The sequence below is a fragment of the Sarcophilus harrisii genome, chromosome 3, assembly GCF_902635505.1.
Source record: "Sarcophilus harrisii chromosome 3, mSarHar1.11, whole genome shotgun sequence".
NCBI classification, from domain to species: domain Eukaryota; kingdom Metazoa; phylum Chordata; class Mammalia; order Dasyuromorphia; family Dasyuridae; genus Sarcophilus; species Sarcophilus harrisii.
This window is the reverse complement of record NC_045428.1, coordinates 561,618,159-561,640,412: the sequence shown is the minus strand read 5'-3', so window position 1 is coordinate 561,640,412 and position 22,254 is coordinate 561,618,159. Positions and strand designations below refer to the sequence as shown.

General features: G+C 49.6%; 1 protein-coding gene across 4 annotated transcripts in view; it reads right to left on the bottom strand.

The window, feature by feature from the left end:
• Window positions 1–22,254, bottom strand: part of HSPG2 (heparan sulfate proteoglycan 2) — a 157,461-nt gene that overhangs the window by 1,703 nt on the left and 133,504 nt on the right. For 3 of the 4 annotated variants that reach the window (XM_031962659.1, XM_031962660.1, XM_031962661.1), the window contains 27 exons: window positions 21,865–21,999; window positions 21,583–21,767; window positions 21,100–21,295; window positions 18,540–18,719; window positions 18,007–18,267; window positions 16,498–16,693; window positions 15,086–15,183; window positions 14,059–14,325; window positions 13,721–13,830; window positions 12,896–13,043; window positions 12,694–12,810; window positions 11,930–12,047; window positions 11,294–11,438; window positions 10,204–10,303; window positions 9,912–10,021; window positions 9,601–9,709; window positions 8,846–8,944; window positions 6,426–6,647; window positions 5,896–6,140; window positions 3,905–4,076; window positions 3,229–3,351; window positions 2,758–2,808; window positions 2,083–2,158; window positions 1,490–1,568; window positions 905–975; window positions 658–741; window positions 348–451 (listed from right to left, as the gene is read on the bottom strand). In XM_031962659.1, the coding sequence (XP_031818519.1) occupies window positions 348–451; window positions 658–741; window positions 905–975; window positions 1,490–1,568; window positions 2,083–2,158; window positions 2,758–2,808; window positions 3,229–3,351; window positions 3,905–4,076; window positions 5,896–6,140; window positions 6,426–6,647; window positions 8,846–8,944; window positions 9,601–9,709; window positions 9,912–10,021; window positions 10,204–10,303; window positions 11,294–11,438; window positions 11,930–12,047; window positions 12,694–12,810; window positions 12,896–13,043; window positions 13,721–13,830; window positions 14,059–14,325; window positions 15,086–15,183; window positions 16,498–16,693; window positions 18,007–18,267; window positions 18,540–18,719; window positions 21,100–21,295; window positions 21,583–21,767; window positions 21,865–21,999 (3,801 nt within the window). Of the gene's footprint in view, window positions 1–347; window positions 452–657; window positions 742–904; window positions 976–1,489; window positions 1,569–2,082; window positions 2,159–2,757; window positions 2,809–3,228; window positions 3,352–3,904; window positions 4,077–5,895; window positions 6,141–6,425; window positions 6,648–8,845; window positions 8,945–9,600; window positions 9,710–9,911; window positions 10,022–10,203; window positions 10,304–11,293; window positions 11,439–11,929; window positions 12,048–12,262; window positions 12,328–12,693; window positions 12,811–12,895; window positions 13,044–13,720; window positions 13,831–14,058; window positions 14,326–15,085; window positions 15,184–16,497; window positions 16,694–18,006; window positions 18,268–18,539; window positions 18,720–21,099; window positions 21,296–21,582; window positions 21,768–21,864; window positions 22,000–22,254 lie in introns of those variants that run through there. The other variant, XM_031962662.1, reaches the window with a different exon arrangement.

Sequence of the window (22,254 nt, the reverse complement as noted above, 5' to 3'; positions counted from 1 at the left end):
CAAGGGACCCCCCTCATTACTCTCGGGAAGAAACAGTCCTAGATCCCAGAGCCACCCAAGGCCTTGGGGGACACCTGAACGCAGCTGCCCTGACACTAGGACCTCAGTCTGGGCTCCTTCTCCTGTGCGGTCATTGAACCGTGAGCTGTCCCCCAAACTGGTCTCCCTCCCCCTCGGGCTCCCCATCTCTGGACAGACAGCTAACGGTCACAATAGAACGGCCCCTCCCCGTCTGTCCCGTTTTATTCTTATATATACTAAATGACCCGCTCCCAAGGAAGAGCTGAGTCTCCATGTCTCTTCCCCATTGCTCTTGCCCTGGGGACAGGGAGAAGGGCGAGACTTACCAATGTAGATGCTGCCTTTGGTGTTGACTGCCACGTTGGGTCCGGGAGACTGGCCACTCACCAGCTCCTCTCCATCTACCTGGATGGATCCGCTCCTGCCCTCCCTGTGGGGGTGAGGGGTTAGTCAGCGCCTCTGTCCCATTCCATTCTCCACACTGCCCACTCCCCCCAGGACCAGCCCCCCCAGCACTGGTGCCCCTGGGGAGGGAGAGCAGAGCTTGGGGTCCAGGGAAACTGGGGCACGCCAGGTCGTCTCCCAGACATGGGCTAACCCAGGCTGCCCTTCCCCTTCCCTTCACCTGGCACCTACCTCAGGGCTGTCACTTTGTGCCACTCGCCGTCATTGATGGGATCCTCGGAGATGATGTGAGCCTCGCCACTGCCCAGCTGGTAACTGCGCACAAGGGCATGAGGGTCAGCTGGAAGTGAGAACCTTCTGCTGCCACCCCGGGAGACCCCGACCTTCCTTTGGGAGTGGTTGGCGGAGGGGCCCAGGGGAAGAAACTGGCAGGGACCACAGGTGGACAAGGGATGATATTTGGGCATGGGGAACTCACCTGAAGACCAGGTGCCCGTCTTGGAGCCCCAGGCTGATGAAGTCCTTGCCCCAGCCTTGCTCTCTGGCCTCCTGCCAGGGAAACCAGAGCTGCTCTGGAGGCTGGAGGACCCTCCCAGGCAGTACTGCCCTCTGAGCCCTGCTTAGCCAGGGGGAGTCGTCCTCGCCCTGCTCAGCTCAAACGCCACCTCCTCTAGGAAGCCCTCCCATCCCCTTGCTTTCACAGGATCAGTTTTAGACCTGCAGGCACCTCAGAAGCCAGATCAGCCAGCCCCATCCCACTCCCCTACCCAAGCCTCCTGTTTTGTACACCGAAAGTGCCTAATAAAAGCTTTGGAGTCAACTGGATTGTCATATCCCCTACTAGATTCTCAGATCCAAGTCTAATGCACACAGGACTTTCCTCTCAAAACCTGACCTGGTGCTCGGTGCTCTGTATACAACAAAGGCTTAATACTTGCTTTGCTGAACTGAATAGCCAAAAGTTTTATAAGAATTGACAACCAGATGAGAAGAGATTATTCTTCTGCTCTTTCTCCTCCCCCCAGCTGCCACCCTCAGCCCTGAGCGTCCCAGCCCTGCTCACCACGCCCTGCCAGAGCAGGAGGCCGTTGGGAGTGTGGGTCCGAACCTCCAACTCGATGGTCTCTGGAATATCGGGGAGGCTGGACAAGAAGGAGAGAAGCTCATTGGCTTGAGAGCTAAAAGACCCCCTAGAGACTCTCTAGTTCAATCCGTTTGTTTTACAGAGGAGGAAATAAAGCTGAGCCTCAGTCTTCAGACTCAAAGTCCAGTCCACTACCTGGACTAGATTAAAATGCAGTTGGAAAATATTTAATAAAACCAAATATAACAATAGACAGCTAAGGTCCCATACAGGGTTTCTGAAGTCATTATGGACCCGCGGGGATGCTCATGGATCTTAATGATCCTTGTTTTTAGCTGAGCTTGATGGCCCTGAACTACACCTGACTGGCCCATGAGGCTGGCAGAGGGGGCCCACTCATGCCCTGAACCCCTTTAACTCCTTTTCTACTCTTCTCAGATGTAGGGTAGTTGTCCTCCCAGAGATGCCAGAGCAGAGAGTAAGAAAACAAGTACGGCCTCCACTCCCTTTCACAAAACTTTACAAGTCAGTGACCTGCCCGTGGGCATGGGAAGAGGGCACAGAAGTTTTACCTCCGAGGGAACACCCGGTTTGGGAATGACAGGTAGCCGCCATCATGGAAATAGGCTCCATACTGTCCAGGGGCATCTTGGGAGAGAAAGGAGACATGGATGGATGGATGGGTGAAATGAAAAAAATTATAGAATCCTAGGGTCATCCTATGGCACCTTTATTTCTCTAGACTCCCAAATGGCTCTGGGCCCCTGGTTAGGGGAAAAGGTTCAACTTCTGTCACTCTATCCCCAGATGGCCTCAGGTTCTCAGTCCCCGCCCTGGCCTATATGCACACGCAGACCCCTCCACTTGGGACAATCTGCTTCTAAACTTCATAAGCGTTCATCCCTTTGCCACCCCCAACCCTCTGTCCAAGAGTCCATAGGCCTCTGCACCCAAGGACTTGGCCCAATGTGCCCTAGAGATGCACCCACTTAACAGTCTCTTTTGTGCCAATGTGTGTAGCCAAGCTTTTTGAACTGAACTGAACTGAATTGTCTGTGCCCGAGCACACCTGCCTACTCAACTGGCTATTCATGGGTTGGGGTATGAGGGAGAGGGGTCCTGAGGCCAGAGAGAACTCGGGATGAAAGGGATGGAAAAGCCCTGGACGAGCGGACGGAGGGAACCATCTCCTCATTGTCCCCGTTGTCCTGGGCATCCCCAGGTGGTCGTCGCATGGGAACACTTACCATTGCCCCCACTGCCCTCTAGGTGCCAGTCAGCTTCAGGAGAACCTCGGCCTGGGGGAAAGGGGGTATGAGTCACACACAGCATTTGTCCCGCTGAGTCTAGATTCGGGGACCCAAGCTGACAAATCTAGATTTCTGGGACCAAAATCGACATCTAGACTCAGGGACCAAAGGCAACAAGTCTAGACTCTGGGACCAAAATCAATGTCTAGACTTGGGGACCAAAGCCAACAACAAGTATAGACTTGGGGACCTAAGTTGAGAGATGTAGACTCAGGGACAAAACAAACAAGTCTCTGGAGCTAGAACAAGCTTTAGACGCTGTCTAGTCCAGCTCCCTCATTCTTAGACACAAAAGCCCAGAGGTGGGTGACTTAGCAAGACCCCCCACAGGGGCCACTTCTCAAAGCCAGATGCAGTATTCTTTCTGCTGGGGCAGCCTAAATTAGTGGTTGTGGGTGGGGGGCTTACTTTTCTGACATCGAGGACCAGTGAATCCGGGGGGGCAGATGCAGCGGGCACCCTGGCAGGTGCCCCCGTGGAGGCAGGGCTCTGGCAACAGGCAAGGGTGCTCAGCATGTTCGCAGTGGTCTCCTGAGGGGAAAGGGGCAAGGATTGCAGCAGGTGCCATGTGCTCTGGAGCGGCAGTGTGACTGTTTCAGACGGGGAGGCTCAGAAAGCTGGTACTGGCCCAAGCTCCCCCAGTGAGTGAGAGGGCTGGGTTTGGAGCCAGAGTCCACTCAGACCCTGAATCAAACCGGCTCTTACTGTGTGTAAAGAAGAGAGGCTGGGCGGCCTTTTCTGGGTCTCCATTCTCTTAAAAGTGTCAGAGAGCTGGGGCTTGCCCCCGGTCGTGGCTTCATGCCCATCACTCCTTGCCTTCAGCACACTGGCTCTGGGCCATGGCCTGCCCGCCCACCCACCTCCCTTTCTTTCCCCTCCCATCGAGAGCAGTTGCTAGTGATGTATTTTCTTCATTCTTAAAGAGGACGAGTGAAAGAGATTTCAATGAGGTTGGACTGCGGCCCCCCATCTCACTCTCTCCTCCAGGGCCAGGGCAAGATGGATACGGTGGGGACCGTCTGCAGGAGATGCCCCGTCTCCCCTTCCTCCCCGCCCAAGGTGACCCTCAGGGGCGCTTGCGCACCTTTGAAGCCATCGCGGCACAGACACTGGAACTCATACTCGCCCGCGGGCATGCAGGTAGCACCGTTCTGGCAGGGCTGGCGCTCACAGGGGGAGCTGTCGTAGCACTGGCCAACGCCATGGCTGCCCAGGAAGCTGTAGGTCATGTCCAGCCGCTTCCCGTTCACCGACACCTGGGCCCAGGGAAGGCAGAAGGGGTGGCTTGGCTTAGGGAGACGAGGGCAAGAGCCCAGACGCCCCCAAGGCCCGAGAAGTGCTCGCTGATTCTGCGTCCTGGCAGCCAGAAAGCCAGCACCAGAGCTCTCCTGTGCCCATATCCCCACTTTCGCCCAGAATCCTGAAAGGCTCAAGGGGGGCTTCTTGGCAGGTCAGGGGATTAGCCAGGAGGAGGCAGTCCTGCTTCTGAGGGGACAGAGCTGCTGACGCCCACCCAGGACATCCCCATCCTCGTGGGGTCCGAGTTCTGGATTTCCTCTCTTCTTAGCTAGACTCTCGAAATAGCTACTGGTGGGTCCCAACACTGCCTCAACACTCTCCCTACTCATCCATCCTCCATAAGACAGCCACAATGAGTTTTCTAAAACACTGATCTGACCATTTTATTCCCCTGCTCAATAAACTGCAAAGGCTCCCTATTTTATTTATTTGCTGAGGCAATTGGGGTTAAGTGACTTGCCCGGGATCACACAGCTAGGAAGTGTTAAGTGTCTGAGATCAGATTTGAACTCGGGTCCTCCTGACTTCAGGGCTCGTGCTCTATCCACTACACAACCTACCTGCCCCTTCCCTATTGCTTTTATTAACAAATATATACTTCCTTCCATTTGGCCCCAACCCATATCCTCAACTTTATTCATCCTCCTCCCCTCCCACAGTCTGTCCACACTGGCCGCCTTGCTGCTGTTTCTCACATTTCCCATCTCTAAGCTTTTGCTCCAGCTATCCCCTCCGCCTGGAGGGCCCTCCCTCCTCGCCTTGAAATCCCATGCTTCCTTTGAGACTCAAGTGCCACCTCCTCCATGAAGCCCTTTCTGCTCTCCAACTACTAAGGCTCACCCTTCCCAATCACCTTGCAATAAATTTGTATGTGCTGAGCTTTATCCATGTGTCCTCCCTCCAACTGTATATATATATAAGTATATATGCTCCTTAATGTACATGTGTTGTATGTGTATATATGCTCCTTAAAGAAGGACTATTTTTGATTTTCTTTGTCTTTCTACCACCAGCTCTAGCACATAGTAGGTACTTAATAAAGACTTATTGATTCACTGCTTAGCAATAATAGTGACTCCCATTTTCATTGTGCATCAAAGTTAGCAAAGCTCATGACAACAGTCCTGTGAAAGAGATAGCGAGCGTTATAATCGTCACCCCCATTTGACAGATGGGAAAACTAAGGCTTGGACCCTGTAAAATAATAAAGTCGTGTATTCTACAACAGGTCACAGCCTGGTAGTGCTGGACTTGGGAGAAAGAAAAACCTCAGTTCAAATCTCGCTTCAGACATCTACTTGCTATTTGATCCCAGCCAAATTAATTAAATCTCCTTCTGCCTTAATTAATTAAATCTCATTTGTGAAATGGGAAAAATAATAGCTCCTGCTAAATGTACAATGCTACAGAAATGTTGGCAGCTGTTATTGTTAGAGAGGAGCTCCATTTCACAGATGAGAAAACTGACTCCCCCATGGTTGGAGCTTAAAAGTTAGCTGCTGAGGACACAAAACCTGTGGATGGAATAATAATGGCGACTATAACAGCTGACATTGAAGTGATGCTTTAAAGTTTGCAAGGCAACATAAACGGATGGTCTCGTTTGAGAACAGCAGTAACTGAGAGAAGCGGTGGTCTAAGAGTAATTGTTTCTACCTTAGAGGGAAAGAGGAAGCGACTTGCCTGTAGTTGCACAGATGGGCAAAGGGGCACAGCATATCGGGGCTCTGGGGTGGCAGAAAGTAGGGCCCTGGGGCTGGGAGCGGGCAGGCTCACCTCACCGATGCAGCCGTGGAAGTGAGCGCTGACATTGGCAGCGGGGGGCGGGGTCACCGAAGGCTCCACGCCACCCAGGTAGAGCAGGGTGTGCAGGTTGAGGCCTTGGCTTTTGCCGGGGGAAGAACGCTGCACTGGATGCCCACCATTCACTCGGAGGCTGCCGTCCTTATTGAACCGTTCCGCAGACACACGGTGCCAGTGGCCAAGGGTCAAGGGCTGGGCGCTCCGGAGCACCGCTGTCCCTGTAATGCACATCAGGAAAAAGCAGGCTTAGTTCAGCCTAATTCTTGCAGGAAGGGGCTACTAAGACCCCATTCTGAGTCCCCTGGCATTTCCGTGTCACTCAGTTTGGCACAGAGAGGATATCTGGGATGGCACTAAATGCCCGTTCATTAGCTCGACTTAGGTAACCAAGAGCAGCGCCCAGATGTGATCACCTACCACAGGTGGCAAGGCCCCAGATGCCCAACTCCCTCCCTCTCAGTGCCCAAGGTGAGCGCCCCCCCACATACCACCACTGTACGCACCTGAGCCCAGCTCATAGCGGAATTCCAGGTGCCCGCCAGCCATGGCCAGGGACACAAAGTCTTCCACAGGGGCGCCTTTTCCACCGCTGAAAAGCAGGAGTCCTTCGGGAGCCAGGGGCTTGAACTCGAGGTCCAGGCGTAGTTCGTGGTGGGTGTTGGTGAGGGCAGGTAATGCTAGGTAGGACCTGGCACCTGACAGAGCTGGCGTGGTCACTGTCACACCTGGAGCAACAATGAACAACCTTAGAATATACGCAGGATAAAAACCAACCACATGCATCATCCACGTTTCTGCATATTACCAACAAAACTCAGCAGGAAGAGATGGAGAAATTCCATTTAAAACAAGGATAGACAGTATAAAATAACAACCTGGCAAAACACACATAGGAACTATATGAACACAATTACAAAATATCCTTTGCAAAAATAAAAATAGATCTAAATAATTGGAAAAATGTTAATTGCTCATGGATAGACTGAACCAACATCATGAAATGACAATACTCCCAAAATTGATTTATGTACTTTTTAGAGCTAGAAAAACATAACAAAATTCCTCTGAAGGAACAAAAGGTCAAGAATATCAAGGGAATCAATGGGAAAAAAAATACAAGAAGAAAGGGGACATAGCAGTACCAAATTTCACACTATACCATAAAGCTATAATTATTAAAGCAATTTGGTCACAGAAAAATAGAGAGATTGGCAGTGAAATAGGTACATAACATACAGAAGTAAATGAGCACAATAACTTGGTGTTAGATAAATTCAAATATCTGAGCTCTGGGGGCAAAAACTCAAAATGGATGATTTAAAAATTAAGGTAGATATATATCGTAAATAAATTAGTGGAAGAGGGAAGAAATCTTCAGTCAGATCAATGGAGAAAAGAATAATTCATGCCCAAACAAAAGATAGAGAGGATCACAGAAAATCAAATTGATAATTTTGATTATAAAAAATTTAAAAGCTTTTGCATAAATAAAATCAATGCAACTGAAATAAAAAGAAAAATAAGAAAATGGGAAAATGTTGCAGGAAATTTCTCTGATAAAGGTTTGATTTCTAAAATATATGAGGAACTGAGTCAAATATGTAAGAATAAATTCTATTCTCCAATTAATAAATGGTCAAAGAATATGAATTAAGCAGTTTTCAGAAGAAGAAGCCTAAGTTTTCAATAACCAGATGAAAAAAGTTTCTCAATCACTGATTATTAGAGAAATGTAAATTAAAATTCTCAGGTACCATTTCATACCCATCAGATTGGCTAAGATGACCAAAAAAAAAGAAAAATTCCAGAGCAGATGTGAGAAAATAGTTACATTACCTATATCACTACTTAGTTTATATCCCAAAGAAATCAAAGAAAAAAGGAAAATGAAGGGGAAGCAAGGATGGAGCACCAGCCCTGAAGTCAGGAGAAGCTGAGTTCAAATCTGGCCTTAGACACTTAACACTTCCTGGCTGTGTGACCCTGGACAAGTCACTTAACCCCAATTGCCTCAGCCAAAAAAAAACAAAAAATGGAGAGGGCAGTGTCTCAAGCTCTCTGGCCCCAGAAAAAGGAAGATGAACCTATTAACAAAAATAAAACTATTTTTGTTAAGTTTAATCTCTATTGTTAACATTTTCTCTATAAATTTCTGAAGTCTAGACAATCAACAGAACATTAAATCAAGTGCTGATTTGAAGCTTTTGCCGATGAGTAAATGCTCCAATAAACTATAATTATATAGTTCTTTTTGTGGTGGCAAAGATTGTAAACTGTAGAGACACTCATCAGTTGGGGAACGACTGAACAAGTTGTGGTATATGAATGCAACAGAATATTATTGTGGTATAAGAAATGGGGATAGTTTCAGAGAAACCTGGAAAGATTTATACGAACTGATGCAGAGTAAAGTGAATAGAATCAGGAGAACAATTTATATAATAACTACAATACTATAAAGATAAGTAATTTTGAAAGATTTAGTAATTATGATCAATTCGATGACCAACCACAATTCCAAAGCACTCATGATATAAGATGAAATCCACTTCCAGATAAAGCACTGATGGACTTGGTGCAGATTGAAGCAGATTTCTTTTTCTTTGGTCATTTTTGGACACAGCTAATATAAGAATTTGTTTTACATGATTATATAAATTTAAAAAAATATTTTCCCCTTGCTTTTTCAATGTGTGGAAAAAGGAAAAGATAAATTGGAATTGAAACAAAAATAAAATTTTAAACAAGTCTCTATGCTTTAAGAAAGCAGCACATATTCTTCCTTCCTTCCTTCCTTCCTTCCTTCCTTCCTTCCTTCCTTCCTTCCTTCCTTCCTTCCTTTCTCCCTGCCCCTGCCCCTTTTCCTTGTGCCCCAGCTCATGGCCCCCAGACCCATTTTGTGAGGAGGGCTGGGATCACGTACCTTCCATGCACTTCTCCCCAAAGCGGCCCAGGTGACAGCGGCAGGAGTAACCCCGGCCATCGGGGCGGTTCACACAGGTGGCATCAGGTCCACAGGCCTCTGGGGAGGCAAAAGGAGAGGGCAGGTGAGGGGAAGAACGGGAACGGAGAGGGAGCAAATATCTGGGCCCCATCTGGGCCAAGAAAACCTCCACTCGGACCATGCCATAGAAGCGGGGACCAAGGACATAGTGTTGGTAGGAACTGGAAGTTACATTGGAAGGTATTGAGGAGAGGGGATTGGGGGAACAGATTCTTATTAAATATTTGTTGAATTCCAGAAATTTGGAATTAGAATTGTTTAATGCCTGGCTCTAGAGGGAAAGAAGGTACACATGATACACATTTAAGTTTAATCTCTATTGTTAACATTTTCTCTATAAATTTCTGAAGTCTAGACAATCAACAGAACAATAAATCAAGTGCTGATTTGAAACCTTTGCCAATGAGTAAATGCTCCAATGGAAAATTTAACATCCGGCTCTCAGGAGCCAGTTTGAGCTGGCTCCACGCACTTTTAGGTAGAGGGCCTTTAGAGGCAGCTATCAAATCCAACTCTTATTTTAGAATAAAGGAAAGGATAAAATGAGATGATTTGTAGCTTTGCAAAGGCTAAAGGGCCATACAGATGCTGGCAATTATTTTTCTTGTTCAACCCATGCCCTTCCCACTGCACAGGCTGCCAGCCCTGCCCAGACTACCCGTGGGTGCCCGTACCTGGGTGGCAATGCAGGGCTTGGGAGTGTTCACAGCGGCTCCCGGTGAAGCCGGAGGGACAGGTGCACACGTAGCTGCTGCTCTCAGAATCCTGGCAGAATCCCCCGTTCTGCAATGCGGCCCCCACAGGTCAGGCCTCCACAGAAGGGGGCCCCAGATGCTGGCTGCCCATCTCTGGGCTCATGGGGGGCAGAAGGCAGGGCAGGAAGAAGGACAGGGGGGATGGGGACAGGTGACAGAGGCAGCTGAGGGGGCTCGTAAAGGGGCTGTTGGGGGCTGAGGGTGGGAGAAGGAGAGGAGGGTGAGATCACCTGGCAGGGCATGTCCTTGCAAGTGGGGCAGTGGGAGATGCCATGGGCCGTGAGGTTGAGATCGTGGAAGATCACTTCCTCGTCCTGGATTCGAAGCTCCCGCACACAGCCTGCAGGAGCAGGGGATGAGGGGCCAGGGCAGGGCACCTGCCTCTGCCGAACCCTGGGAGGATCCCCTCCCGCCCACAGAGCCCTGCCTCCTGGGAGTTCCTTCCCCACTGACGGGGCAGCCCGGGGAACATCGGGGGTCTGGGAGACAGCCCCCAGCAGGGGCAGGGCAGGGGGGCCATACCTATAAAGCCACTGCTTAGGCCAGCCTTGGGGATGGCACCGTAGTCCGGGTAGCCACCCAGGTAGAGCTCCTCATTCAGATCCAGGCCTTGGAATTTGCCCTGGAGGATAAATGAAGGGACCAAGGGGCTGAAGGGGGAGTGGTGGGAAGGCTGCTCCCTGAGGACACCCAGAAACCCTTCTCCGGCTGCCCCTGGCCCTGCCCAGGTCTGGGTCCTCACCCCCAATAGGAAACAGGCTGGGCCCCTTGCGCACAAGTCCCCCCCTTTAATGCTAAACCAGGCCCCAGGAGCAAGAAAGTGAAGAAACTTTGTCCCAATCCCAAATTAGGCAAGTCTGGCAAAAGCTTGGAGGCCATGTGGGGAGCTGAAGAGTATCGGGGGCAGTGTCTGGATCTTTATTTCCTGTGGGCACACACTGTGCCTCTCTTCCTATACTGGTATCTCCCTGTGGGCACTGTGCCTCCATTTCCATACTGGGAATTCCCTGAGGGCACACTATATCTTTTCCCATCCTGGCAGCTCCCTGTGAGTGAGGGCACACACTGTACATCCCTTCCCATAATGGGAGCTCCTAAGGGCACACTGTGTCTCCCTTCCTATACTGGCAGCTCTCTGTGACGGCACTGTGCCCCCATTTCCATACTGGGAATTCCCTGAGGGCACACACTGTGTCTCTCTTCCCATCCTGGCAGCTCTCTGTGAGGGCACACACTGTGTCTTCCTTCCCATAATGGAAGCTCCTAAGGGCACACTGTATCTCCCTTCCCATACTGGCAGGTTGCTGAGGACACACTGTGCCTCCCTTCCCATATTCGGAGTTCCTTGAGGGCACACTGTGCCTCCTTTCCCATCCTGGCAGCTCCCTGTGAGGGCACACGATGCGTCTCCATTTCCATAGTGGGAATTCCCTGTGGGCACACACTATGTCTCTCTTCCCATCCTTGCAGCTCCCTGTGGGCACACGCTGTGCCTCCCTTCCCTCCTGGCAGTTTCCTGTGAAGGCACATGCTGTGCCTCCCCAAAGAGATGTGATTTTGAGACTTGACAGAGAAAAGGAAGGTGTTAAGGGAGAAGTGCACCGTGTCTCACCTGGGAAGTGCCATTGACGGGGGGCAGGTTGCCCACAATCAGGGTACCCTGTGTCAGGTTTCGAAGCAGGGTCACCGTATGGAACTGACCCAGTGCCAAGGGGGTGGGATGGCGGATGGTGGCCATGCCAGAGCCAGCATCAAACCTACTCAGGTAAAGAGGTTAGTGATGAGGGAGATGAAAATCAGGAACTGTGGGGAATGGGGTGAGACTATGGAAGACCCTCCTAATTTCTGCCACGAGACCCTAGAAGCTACAGGGAGACTGGAGGAGTTCCTGGGCCTGCTCCTGGCCCAGTCCATCCCCGCTGAGGCAGGTCCATCTCTCCTAAGTCCTAGACACACTGACAGGCCGGGGCCGGCCTTCTCGTTGAATTTGAACACAGACAGCTGGCTCTGGGAAGCCTTCCAGGCTAAAGTCCCACAATCACCTCATCAACCCCCTCCCCAGCTTATTCCTGTGAAGTCCTACAACTGTACAAGTTTGCTTTTGTCCTCCTCCCCGCTCCTTCCAAACACTGGGGACCCGGCAAGGGCTGCGACTTTGTCTCCCCCACAAGATTGGGATGTCCTCAGAGCAGGACTTGCCATCCACGGCCCTCCCCCAAACCCTTCTGAGAGAAAGTGGGCATCTCACCGGAACTCCGGCCTGCCGCCCACCAGCCCAAAGGAGATGAAGTCGGGCTGCCTGGCCGCCAGATTGACCGGGCTCCCAGGCCCCGGGGCCGTCTTCTGCCCACTGTAAATCAGCATCCCTGTGGCGAACAACCAAGTCAGGAGCTTCCCGGCCACCGTCTGCCTCCTCTGTCCCTCTCCCCCTGTGCTATGGTAGAACCAAGCCAGTTCTGACCCTCCCCAGCCTCCCCACCCCATCCCAGGCTTTGTATCTCCCTTCTCCCTGGGGAACCTCTAGAAGAGAGGGTACCTGCTAAAAGGTGATAGAGAGAGAGAACAAGAACCAGGGCTATCCCCACACAGCAATCGGTCAAAGGCAGAAAGCCCCCAAGGGGGACTTACCAGAATAAAGAAGGAGGGCTGGAGAGGTAGAAACAGGGGGAAGTGGAGAGGCAGGGGGCATGGGTCGGGGTTGGGAGGGGGAAGGGGAGCCATCAGGAAGAAGGGGGGCCGGAGCAGATGAGCAGGACAGAGAAGAACGCAGAACAGATCGTGTTGGAGAATCCCACGTAGAGAGAAGAAGGAGAGAGGAAGAAGAATGAGATGGTGAGATAGTGAGAGGGGGGTGGGGGGAGAAAGACAAGGGACCAGCTGGTAGGTGTTCTCTGAGACAGAGGAGAGGGGACCCAGAGGGGATAACATAACCAGAGAGGGATGGCTCTACCACAAATCAGCTCTCCATCCCCGTGAGGGATCCACCCGACCTGGGACCATTCACCCTCTTACCGTCAGCAGCATCAGGCCTGAAATTAATGCGGATTTCAAACTTCCTGTAGGCATCCTTGATGGTGGGCAGAGGCAGGAAGGAGTGAGGAGTCTGGGTGAAGTAAGGGACCACCCTCTCTGTGGACAAGGCACGGTGGTCAGAGGCCAGGACCCATTAGACTCAGCAGGGGAGAGTCGGGGGTCGGCATTGGGGCAATCTCACCTGGTACCTGGAGGCGGGCAAAAGCTTTCACTTTACCCTGGCGATTGGTAGCCGTACAGATGTAGGTGCCGGCGTCTTGAGGCTTGACAGAGGGCACTGTCAGCACATTGTTCTCCATATGACTCCCTAAGGGAAGGTCTCCCTCCAGCTGGAATGAAACAGAGCAGCTTGTACTCAGCTTTATCACCTCCCGTACCTGGCTCCAAGGCCAGGTACTGTACACTTGGGTCTTTGACCTTTTGCCATGGTTCTTTCTGACAAGCCCTTCCGTCTTCTCCCAAGTTCTTTGGTAGGAGTTGAATTTGAAGTTAAGAAATACAGCCTGGGCCCTGATATTCCTTGGCTGGGACCACATCCCTTGTCCCTCTTGACGTCTCAGTTTCCCCTTCTTTAAAAGGAGGGATTTAGAGAAGATCACTCTTAGGGTTCCCCTCTGGATCTCAGAGGTAGATTCTGGGTCCCTTAACCACTAGCATCAGTCACAATCTGGGGCTAAGGATTTGAGTGCCAAATGAGTCCAAGCCTAGGAAGTCAGCCCTGAATTAGGGAAAATAATGGAAACAACTTTACATCATTTTAGTCCAACTCCTCATTTTACAGGCAAGGAAACTGAGACCTTGAGAAATTAAATGTCTTGCCCATGGTCCCTTACTGAGTAAATGTCTGAGTCAGTATTTGAACCCCTGTTTTTCAACCATATCTCACCACTTTGTTCGAGTAGGTTCTTTTATGTCTCTGGGTTTCCCCTTATCCTGAGGTTTGACCCCACCTTCAGTCTCTCTCCCTCCAATGCACATTTTTTTCTTCTCCCACAGAGGTTCCTACCTTGGACCAGGTGATGTCAGGGGTTGGGAAGCCGGACGCCATGCAAGGGAAGACAGCTGCAGACCCAGCGGGCACTCGCACCTCGGGAGGGGCTGAGATCTGGGGCAAAGCTGCAGGGGTAGGAGGTACACATTGTGAGGTACAGAGAGGTCTGTGATGGAGAAGATTAAAGGCAGGACTGGATTTAAGAGAAGTAGTGGGCAGGACTGGCATGAAGTGGGATGAAAGGTGGGCATTCGAAGTTTAGGGACACCCACCCGTGGATGGGTGCGGTGATTGTGGAAAGGACGGGCACAGAGAGGGGTGGAGGATCCCACAGGACCTAGGGAGGCTTTTACCTTGCACAAGCAGCAGCACATGAGACTGGGTGGTACCCGCGGCATTGGTGGCGGTGCAGCGATACTGCCCAGCATCAGCCTGCTCCACATGGGCAATCCGAATGGTGCCTCCAGTCTGCACAATGCCCGAGCGCAGCTGGCCTCCCACCTTGCTCCAGATGACATGAGGCTTAGGGTCACCTAGGGCCAGGCACTCAAACTCCACCGCATGACCGACGACTACAGTCTGCACTGATGTCCGGATATTAATGAGCACAGAAGGAAGAGCTGGAGAGAAGGGAGGGAGGGATGGGGATTCAGAGACACAGGTCCCAGCTTGCTGGCCCAGAGGATGGAGAGGTAAGAAGGGATTGCCTGTCACAGTCAAGGAGGCAGAACAGGCAGCAGCAAGACGGCAAAGGGTACAAATAGCCTCCAAGATGGCACCCATCTTCTCCCACTCCAGTGCTGGCTCTTGGCAATTAATAAAAATTTAGAAAGCCCAGATTTTTGTTTCCTAATCCGGCTTATAGTGAAACGCTGAATGTATTGACAGGAAGAAGAAATGATTGTCAACCAGGTTGACTTTGCCTTTACCAGTGCTCCCCTCTCTTACATGTGACGCTGTGTGAAGTCTTGTATACTGGGCTGGGCTGTTAACTGCCTGAGGTCTTAAACAGAGTCTGGCAGAATTACTTCAGGTTACACCCACAGGATCCCTGTCTCTCACTCTAGTCTGTGTCTAACGCCCCATAAATATGGGGGATGTAGGATTATGTCAGGGTTGGAAGGGCAATGCTGTCTAAGGTCCCCCAGACCCTTTTTGTTCTTACTACTTCCCCACTAGTCTGTAGGGTTTGAGGCTTTTTGACTCCAAGAGACCAGACCAAGACTTTCACTCATGGGAAAGCTAGGTGCCCCAACAGATAATGCATTGGCTCTGGAATCAGATGAACCTGAGCTCAAATCATACTTCTGACACTTACTAGTAAAGTCACTTAATCCTGATTACCTTTAAAAAAAAGAAAAAAAAAAGACTTTCACTCACCATGAACAACTAACTGTGCACTATCCTGGACCTGGCCCCATGGCCCATGTGCACGGCAAATATATGTCCCCTGGCAACTCTGGTCCAAATTCTGGATCCTGTAAAGAAATCAAAGTTCAATATTGATGGTTCCAATAAAGGCTATATAAATAACAATGATTATAATAAGAATCAGAGCAGTTAATGATAACCATTGAGCAGCACTTTTCATCTGAAAGGACAAATTGATTTATTTGTGACTCTGTTTCCTCATTTATAAAGTAGGAATGGCACCTCTCTGGGTTGCACGTCTGAAGCCAGGACTTTCTTCCGTGCTTCCCCCTCAACTTCTTCCTGAAACCTCCTTCTAGCCCTGGAATTCACACACTTAAAATACCTTCTGCCCCCTCAACCTCTCCCTCTGACTTGATGACTCTTTTCAGACCTTTCATTTTAAGGCGGTCATCCAGGCAGACAATATCTTTGCTCTTCTGGAGGCTATTTTTTAGGTTCTCTCCAGTACTTTCTCTACCATCACCCAACTTCATTCCATTTTCTCCTTTTATTTTAATTTTTCTCAATAGAATTTTCTTTTCCCAAATACATACAAAGATAGTTTTTAACATTCATATTTATAAGACTTTGTGTTTCAAATTTTTCCTCCCTTTCCCCCCCTTACCATCCCTCTTCCTAAGAGAGTAAATAATCTGATATACATCCTTGCCTTTTATATGTTTTCTATCCCTATTAGAAGGTAAGTTCTTTCTTAGCTCTTTTCAATAATGATTCAAGTGATGGAGAGAGCCATCTGCATCCAAAGAGAGAACTATGGAGACTGAATGAATCAAAACCTAGTATTTTCACCTTTTTATTTGTTTTTCTTGTGGTTTTTTTTTTTCCTTTTTGATCTGATTTTTTGTGTGTGTGTGTGTGTGTGTGCAGCTTGACAAATATGGAAATAGGTTTAGAAGAATTGCACATGTGCAACCACTATTGGATTGTTTGCTGTCTTGGGAGGGCAGAGTTGGGGAGAGGAGAAAAATTTGGAATATGAAGTTTTGCAAATATGTATGTTGAAATGTGTATGTATGTATTTTTGCATGAATTCAGAAAAATAAAATGCTATTAAAAAAGAAGAAGAAGAAGATAAACTCCTTGAAGGCAGGGAATGCCTTTTTTCCTGCTGGTTTCTGAATTCTCAGCCTTTTGACCAGTGTCAGGAACACAGTACGTGTTTAATGGTTATTGATTGACTAGCTAAGTGATGTTCCAGGGCTTTAGTGAGGCGATTACCTTGTAGACCTTAGCATTGTTGTAATAGGAGTTAGCGTTAGGATGATAGTAACCGAACACATGAGACATGAATTTCTATCAGAGACTCTGACAGGGACCCCAGCAAAGGACACCCACCCACCCATGCCTCCCCTCCTCACCGAAGCACCCCATCTTGCACGGTGTGACCCTGTGGCAACTGCCCGCCTTCTTTGAACCACTGGATCTGGGCTCCTGCATCACTGGGCACGGCACAGTGGAATTCGACGCTGCCCCCGATGCCCTTTGTCTCATGCTGAGGCGTGATGTGAATGGCTGGGGCTGAGGCTGCAGGGAAGGGGCCTGCAGGATGGGCACCTGCTGAAACAAGGCTAAAGGTCACAGCTCTGCTGCTCATGGGTCCTCATGGGAAAAGGGGTACTTTTCTGGGCACCCTCAGTCCCTGACCCTTGTACTTGAAGACCCATGGAGAAGCAGAGAAAGCATAAAAAAATGGTGAATTCTGACTTATGCCCCTTAATATTTCATCTGCTTTGGAAATTAGAGACTATGTACACATGACAGAGAAATAAGATACAGTTCCTGACTTTAAATATTTAAAACATTTTTAGGTTTTTAAATTACAGGGTATTACATTGATAAGTCAAGAGCTGGACCATGGGTCATGCAGCCCAACCTCTTATTTTATTAATGAGAAAACCTACAGATTAGGTCCTGCAGGTGAGAGCCAGGAGGCTGGCTGGGCTGCAGACCCACTCAGTATGGGTGGAATCTCCACTTCCTGTAAGGCTTTCATCCTACTCCTCAACTTTTAGAAGCCTTCCCTGCCTTCAGTGACCTTTTTTCTGGACCCACTTTTTCCCTGAAACTAACACCGAAATGGACAATTTCTCAAATATCGCTAAATCACTTTGTCTGGAGGTCCCTTTTGCTCTTCAACACTTTCTATCCAATAATGATGATGATAATAATATAAAATATATCAATTATATATAAATATAATATATAATAAAATATATTAATTATATGTATTACTTAACAAATAACAATAGATAACATTTATATAGTGCTTATTAGCCTACTAGGTACTTTGCTAATCATATATAAATATAACATATAATAACAAATATATTAGTCATATATAATTATAACCATATATTAATTATATATAATTACATAATACATATTAATTACTGATAAGTAATAATATATTGTTATAATAATAGTTAACATTTATTTAGCATTTACTATGTACTAGGTACTTTACAAATTAGATCTCATTTAATCCTCTCAACAATCCTGGGAGGTAGTGCTTTATTATTCACATTTTACAGATGAGGAAACTGAGGCAAACTGAGATTAAAGTGATTAGACTGGATTTGAATTCAGGTCTCCCTGACTTTAGGCCATGTTTTCTGATTACATAACCCCTCAAAAGTCAGTATTGCAGTTAGGACCAGCCCCAGTCTCTAACTGTGTTCTGTATTGGTATCCCAGAGCCCAGGCCCCTGTCCATAGTAGATAGTTGATAAAGTTATTAAGGCACAAGTCTTTACGTGGGACAGTGGCAGTGAGAGCCTGTGGAGGAGTGTCAGTAACCCCTGCCACTAACAGCGTCCAGAGAAGGCCATTCCCTTTCTCTTTCCCTTCCGCTTCCCCGTGGTTCTCACCCTGGATTCTGAGGTGAGCGATGGCCTGGGCAGAGCCCACCTTGTTGGTGACCAGGCATTGGTACTGGCCAGCATCCTCAGGGCCCGCGGGGTGGAGGCGCAGCAGGTCACCCCGGACGGTCGCCCCTCTGGGGAGGCTGCCGTTCACCCGACTCCAGTGGAAGGTGAGCGGGGGTGTCCCATGGGCCAAGCACTGAAACTGTACCATTTCTCCTACTCCTACCAGAGCCTCTTCAGGGATTGTTGTGGCGTATGGAGGACCTGTGGGGGGGTCAGTAGGAAAGGGGTGAGGGAGGCGAGCAAAGGGCAAGTGTAGAGGTTGGGTGGGAAGGAGGGAGGGCAAGAGCAGAGTCTGCTTAGCCCCAAACCAGCTAAATTAGGGGACAAAGGGAGGGATGGGGGCAACAAAGACAGGGGAGAGACATTTCAGCTACCTTCAGAATGGGGTAACTATGAGGTAATGGGGGGTTAGGGACTGAAATAAGAGACAAGTGCCTAATGGGGCGTCCACCCTAGGGGACGAGGGTCCTTACTCTCCACGTGCAGGATGACAGTGGCCTCGGCGTGGCCGGCGGAGTTGGAAGCATTGCAGATGTACTGGCCGGAGTCCTGCTGAGCCACCTCGGGGAGGATGAGAGTGCTTCCAGACAGCTGATGCTTCCAGGGCAGGGGTGCCCGGAGTTTGGACCAGTGCACACTCGGAGGGGGGCTACCTAGAGGTGGAAAGAGGCAGGAGGAGGGAGGCAGGGCAGCCTCTAGGGCAGTGGTTCTCAAATTTTTGTTTTCAGTATCTTTATCCTATTAAAAATTATTGAGGATCTCTCCAAAGCGTTTTTGTTTATCTGGGTTATATTTATAGACATTTACCATATTGGAAACAAAAACTATTTTGGAATTTGTAGACCCTCTAAAAGGGTTTCAGAGATCCCCAGGATTCTCTAGACCATACTTTGAGAACCACTATGGGAAACAGCAGTGATCTTGAGGTCCTTTGACCTCACAGTGCTTTTGTTCTGACAATCTGTCAATGATTCTAAATCTTGGGAATATAATATTTCTTCCTCCAGATTTTAAGGTAAGATAGCAGCGATCTTGAGGTCCCTTGACCTTAGGAGAGCTAGTGTTCTAACAATCTGTCAATGATTCAAAAGTCTTCTGGTCTTAGGATAGTCCTAAGATTGTTAGATAGATAACCTGGGGGTCAGTGATACCAAAGTTCCTGAGATAATAGGGAATAGAGCACCCTCAGATCTACCTGTAAGCCATAAAGTTGGCAAATAAGTAATGAAGCTCTGGCCCCTTTAACGTTGTCCTATAAATTTCTCTTTTTTCTCCTGGCTCTTTGCTCAATCCTTTTGGAACTTAGCCTGCTTCAATTGTGTTACAATCACCATAAACTTTGCCCCATGACTTGGAGATGGGTTCAAGCCTGAAAATTCTTGAGACACCTCACAATACTAGTCTGCGACCCCAACCTTTTTGGGGTCTCCTTTTAAACCTCAACACAAGGACAACCTAGACCATTCTCTAAGGGCAAGGAGAGTAACAGGCAGAAGGAACCTTAGAAATAATCCTGTCAACTCGCCTCAAATCATTCTCATTCCATTCAACTCTCAGAAGTTGAACTCCAAGTCTCAGAAAACTTCTTCCCTTTCCTACTCCCCCAATCAAAGGGCTGTTAATCCAATTAATTTTGGAATTCAGTCCCAGAGGGAAGAGTTATTCAATTAGCCCATTAGGAAGGGGACACCTTTAAGCTTCACCCCAGATAGCAGGATTAAATTTCCCCACCAAGAAGCTCCCCACCCTATTCATCCAATCTATTAATTTATGGCCCGCAGACCAGATGGGGCAGCTGAGAACGTTTATCTCCCCCACCCAGGGCTATGAAGCTTCTTTATTTAAAGGCCCACAAAACAAAGTTTTTGTTTTTACTATAGTCCTGCCCTCCAACAGTCTGAGGGACAGTGAACTGGCCCCCTATTTTAAAAGTCTGAGGACCCCTAGATTCTAGGGGGTCCTCCACCCCTTTCCTGCCCCAGCTAAGTAATGAAATAAATTCCACCTTTGTTCTAGAAAGGGCGAGCCAGGTGAGGCTTCTAGACCCCCCTCCCCCCCACCCCTTAACTCCCTAGATAGTCCCTTCCTTGGCCTCCACACCTGTTTATCTGAGGTTTGCTACTGCTTAAGAACTCCTTGAAGACAGGGACTGATTAAAAAAAAATTCTTTCCAGCCCTCAGCACAAAAGGCTGGCACACTCTGCTGATTATTAGGCTTTTTAATGAATGAATTAATTAACCATTAGGCAATTTCTGACAGAAAGGTTAATTAGGAAGACATCCTAGAATCACTTTCAAGTCCTTTGGGACAGACCTCTATGACCTTGGGTGTCTGGGGAGCTCTTATTTGCTTATTTTGGTATGGGACCAAAAACATTTTATTGTTCCATTTTGCAGAAGAAAATTTGAAGAAGAATTTTGAAAAAAATTTTGAAAATTTTGAAGAAACTGCAGTCAAGTTTGGCAAAATGGCAGATTGTGGAACCCAGGCCTTTAATTCTCTCCTGCTCTTTCTCACTAAGTTCCCAGAAGCCCTTGCTAGCCAGCTCTCCTATGCGAGAGGTCACAAAGAGCAGAGCGGCCCAGAGGGCTCTAAGAGAACATCTGGAGCTCAGAGTGACACACAAGCTTCTTGGGTCTCCAATATCCCAGAGCTGCTCAGAGGACGGCTTGTGTCTGCTCTCCCTAAACTATTGGTCATCAGAGTGACAGTATTTAATAATAAAAACTAATATTTATGTAGCACCTACTGTGTGCCAGACATTATGTATAATATAATAAATTATCAATTTAGAAATATTATATTATCTGATTCTCACAACAATTGTGAGAGGTAGGGGTTATTCCTGTGCCCATTTTACAGATGGCAAACAGGTTAATGGATTTGTCCAGAGTCACACTAAATAAATGTCTGCGATTGGATTCGAATTCGGGACAGCGCTCGGTGCCTAATGCCCTAGCTGCCTACAGTCCTCCCCCATGCCCTGTCCAGGTAACACTGACCCCTCCCCGCCGGGAGCGTCCTCCCCCTACCTGTGGCTGAGCAGCGCAGGGTGGCTGTCTTCCCGGCTTCCACGGTCATCTCTGCCTCCTCCACTCGTACCTCGGGGGCGCCCAGGGGCGCTGCCCCCGACTCCACACTCACCTCCACCCGCGCCTGGGCTGAGCCTAAAGCATTCTGGGCCAGGCAGACATAAGTGCCCGCATCCTCTGGCTGGGCTTCCGTGATCTGGAACAGAGAGAGGGCTCAGGACGGCCTCCCCGCCAGTCAGGAACCGGGACTAGGAAGCCTTCGATGGGGCAACGGCCCGGTGAGGGCTGAGCCCAGAGACCTTACAAAGGGGATGGAACCCGTGTGGGTGCGCTCCTGGGAGCGGCTTGTGGCGGTCGCAAGCGTGGAAATCGAGGGGGTCTCCATGTAACTTAGGCACATGGATGTTATGCCGTTTCCGGCTCTGGAGCTCCCGGGCTCCTTGTCCTGGCCCAGCCCCTGCCTGCACACAGCCCGGCGCTCACCTGCAGCATGGCGTGGCTGTCCATGGGCCCCAGCGTGCGATGGTGATCCACCTTGAGGGGCGTCCCAATGCGCATCCAGCGGACAGAAGGGCGGGGCTCCCCAGCACTGACACACTCCAGAGAGACAGCTTTGCCCAGCTTCACCCGCACCGGGCCCTTGGGGAGCACGGACACTGTGGGGGGGCCTGCGGGGCAGGAACAGGCGCTTACTGGGCCAGCTCGGGCTTCTGGGAATGTCGAGAGCCCCCCGGCCCCGGGGACCGCACCCCCCGACACACTCACCCTGCACGCTGAGACTGACGACGCTGTGGGCCACCCCATAGGGGTTGGAGGCCACGCAGCGGTAGGTGCCGTGGTTGCTGGCCCGGGCACCCATGATGGTGATGATGGAGCCGTTGGGGCTGAGGTGCACATTGTCTGCAAGTGAGAGGAGAAGGAGCACGGAAGAGGCTGAGAGCTGCTCCTGGCACCCAGGGTCCCCACTGCCTCTGCCCAGGGCTCTCCTGGTCTCTAAGCGCCCTTCTAAGGAACAGAACTGAGAATGTCTAAGGTGGGGGACCTGTTAGAACAGGGATGTCAGAGCCTGGAGGGCCCTTAGAACCCAGGAGGTCAGAGCTGGGAGGGCCCTTAGAACCTGGGATGATGGAGCTGGGAGGGCCCTTAGAACCCAGG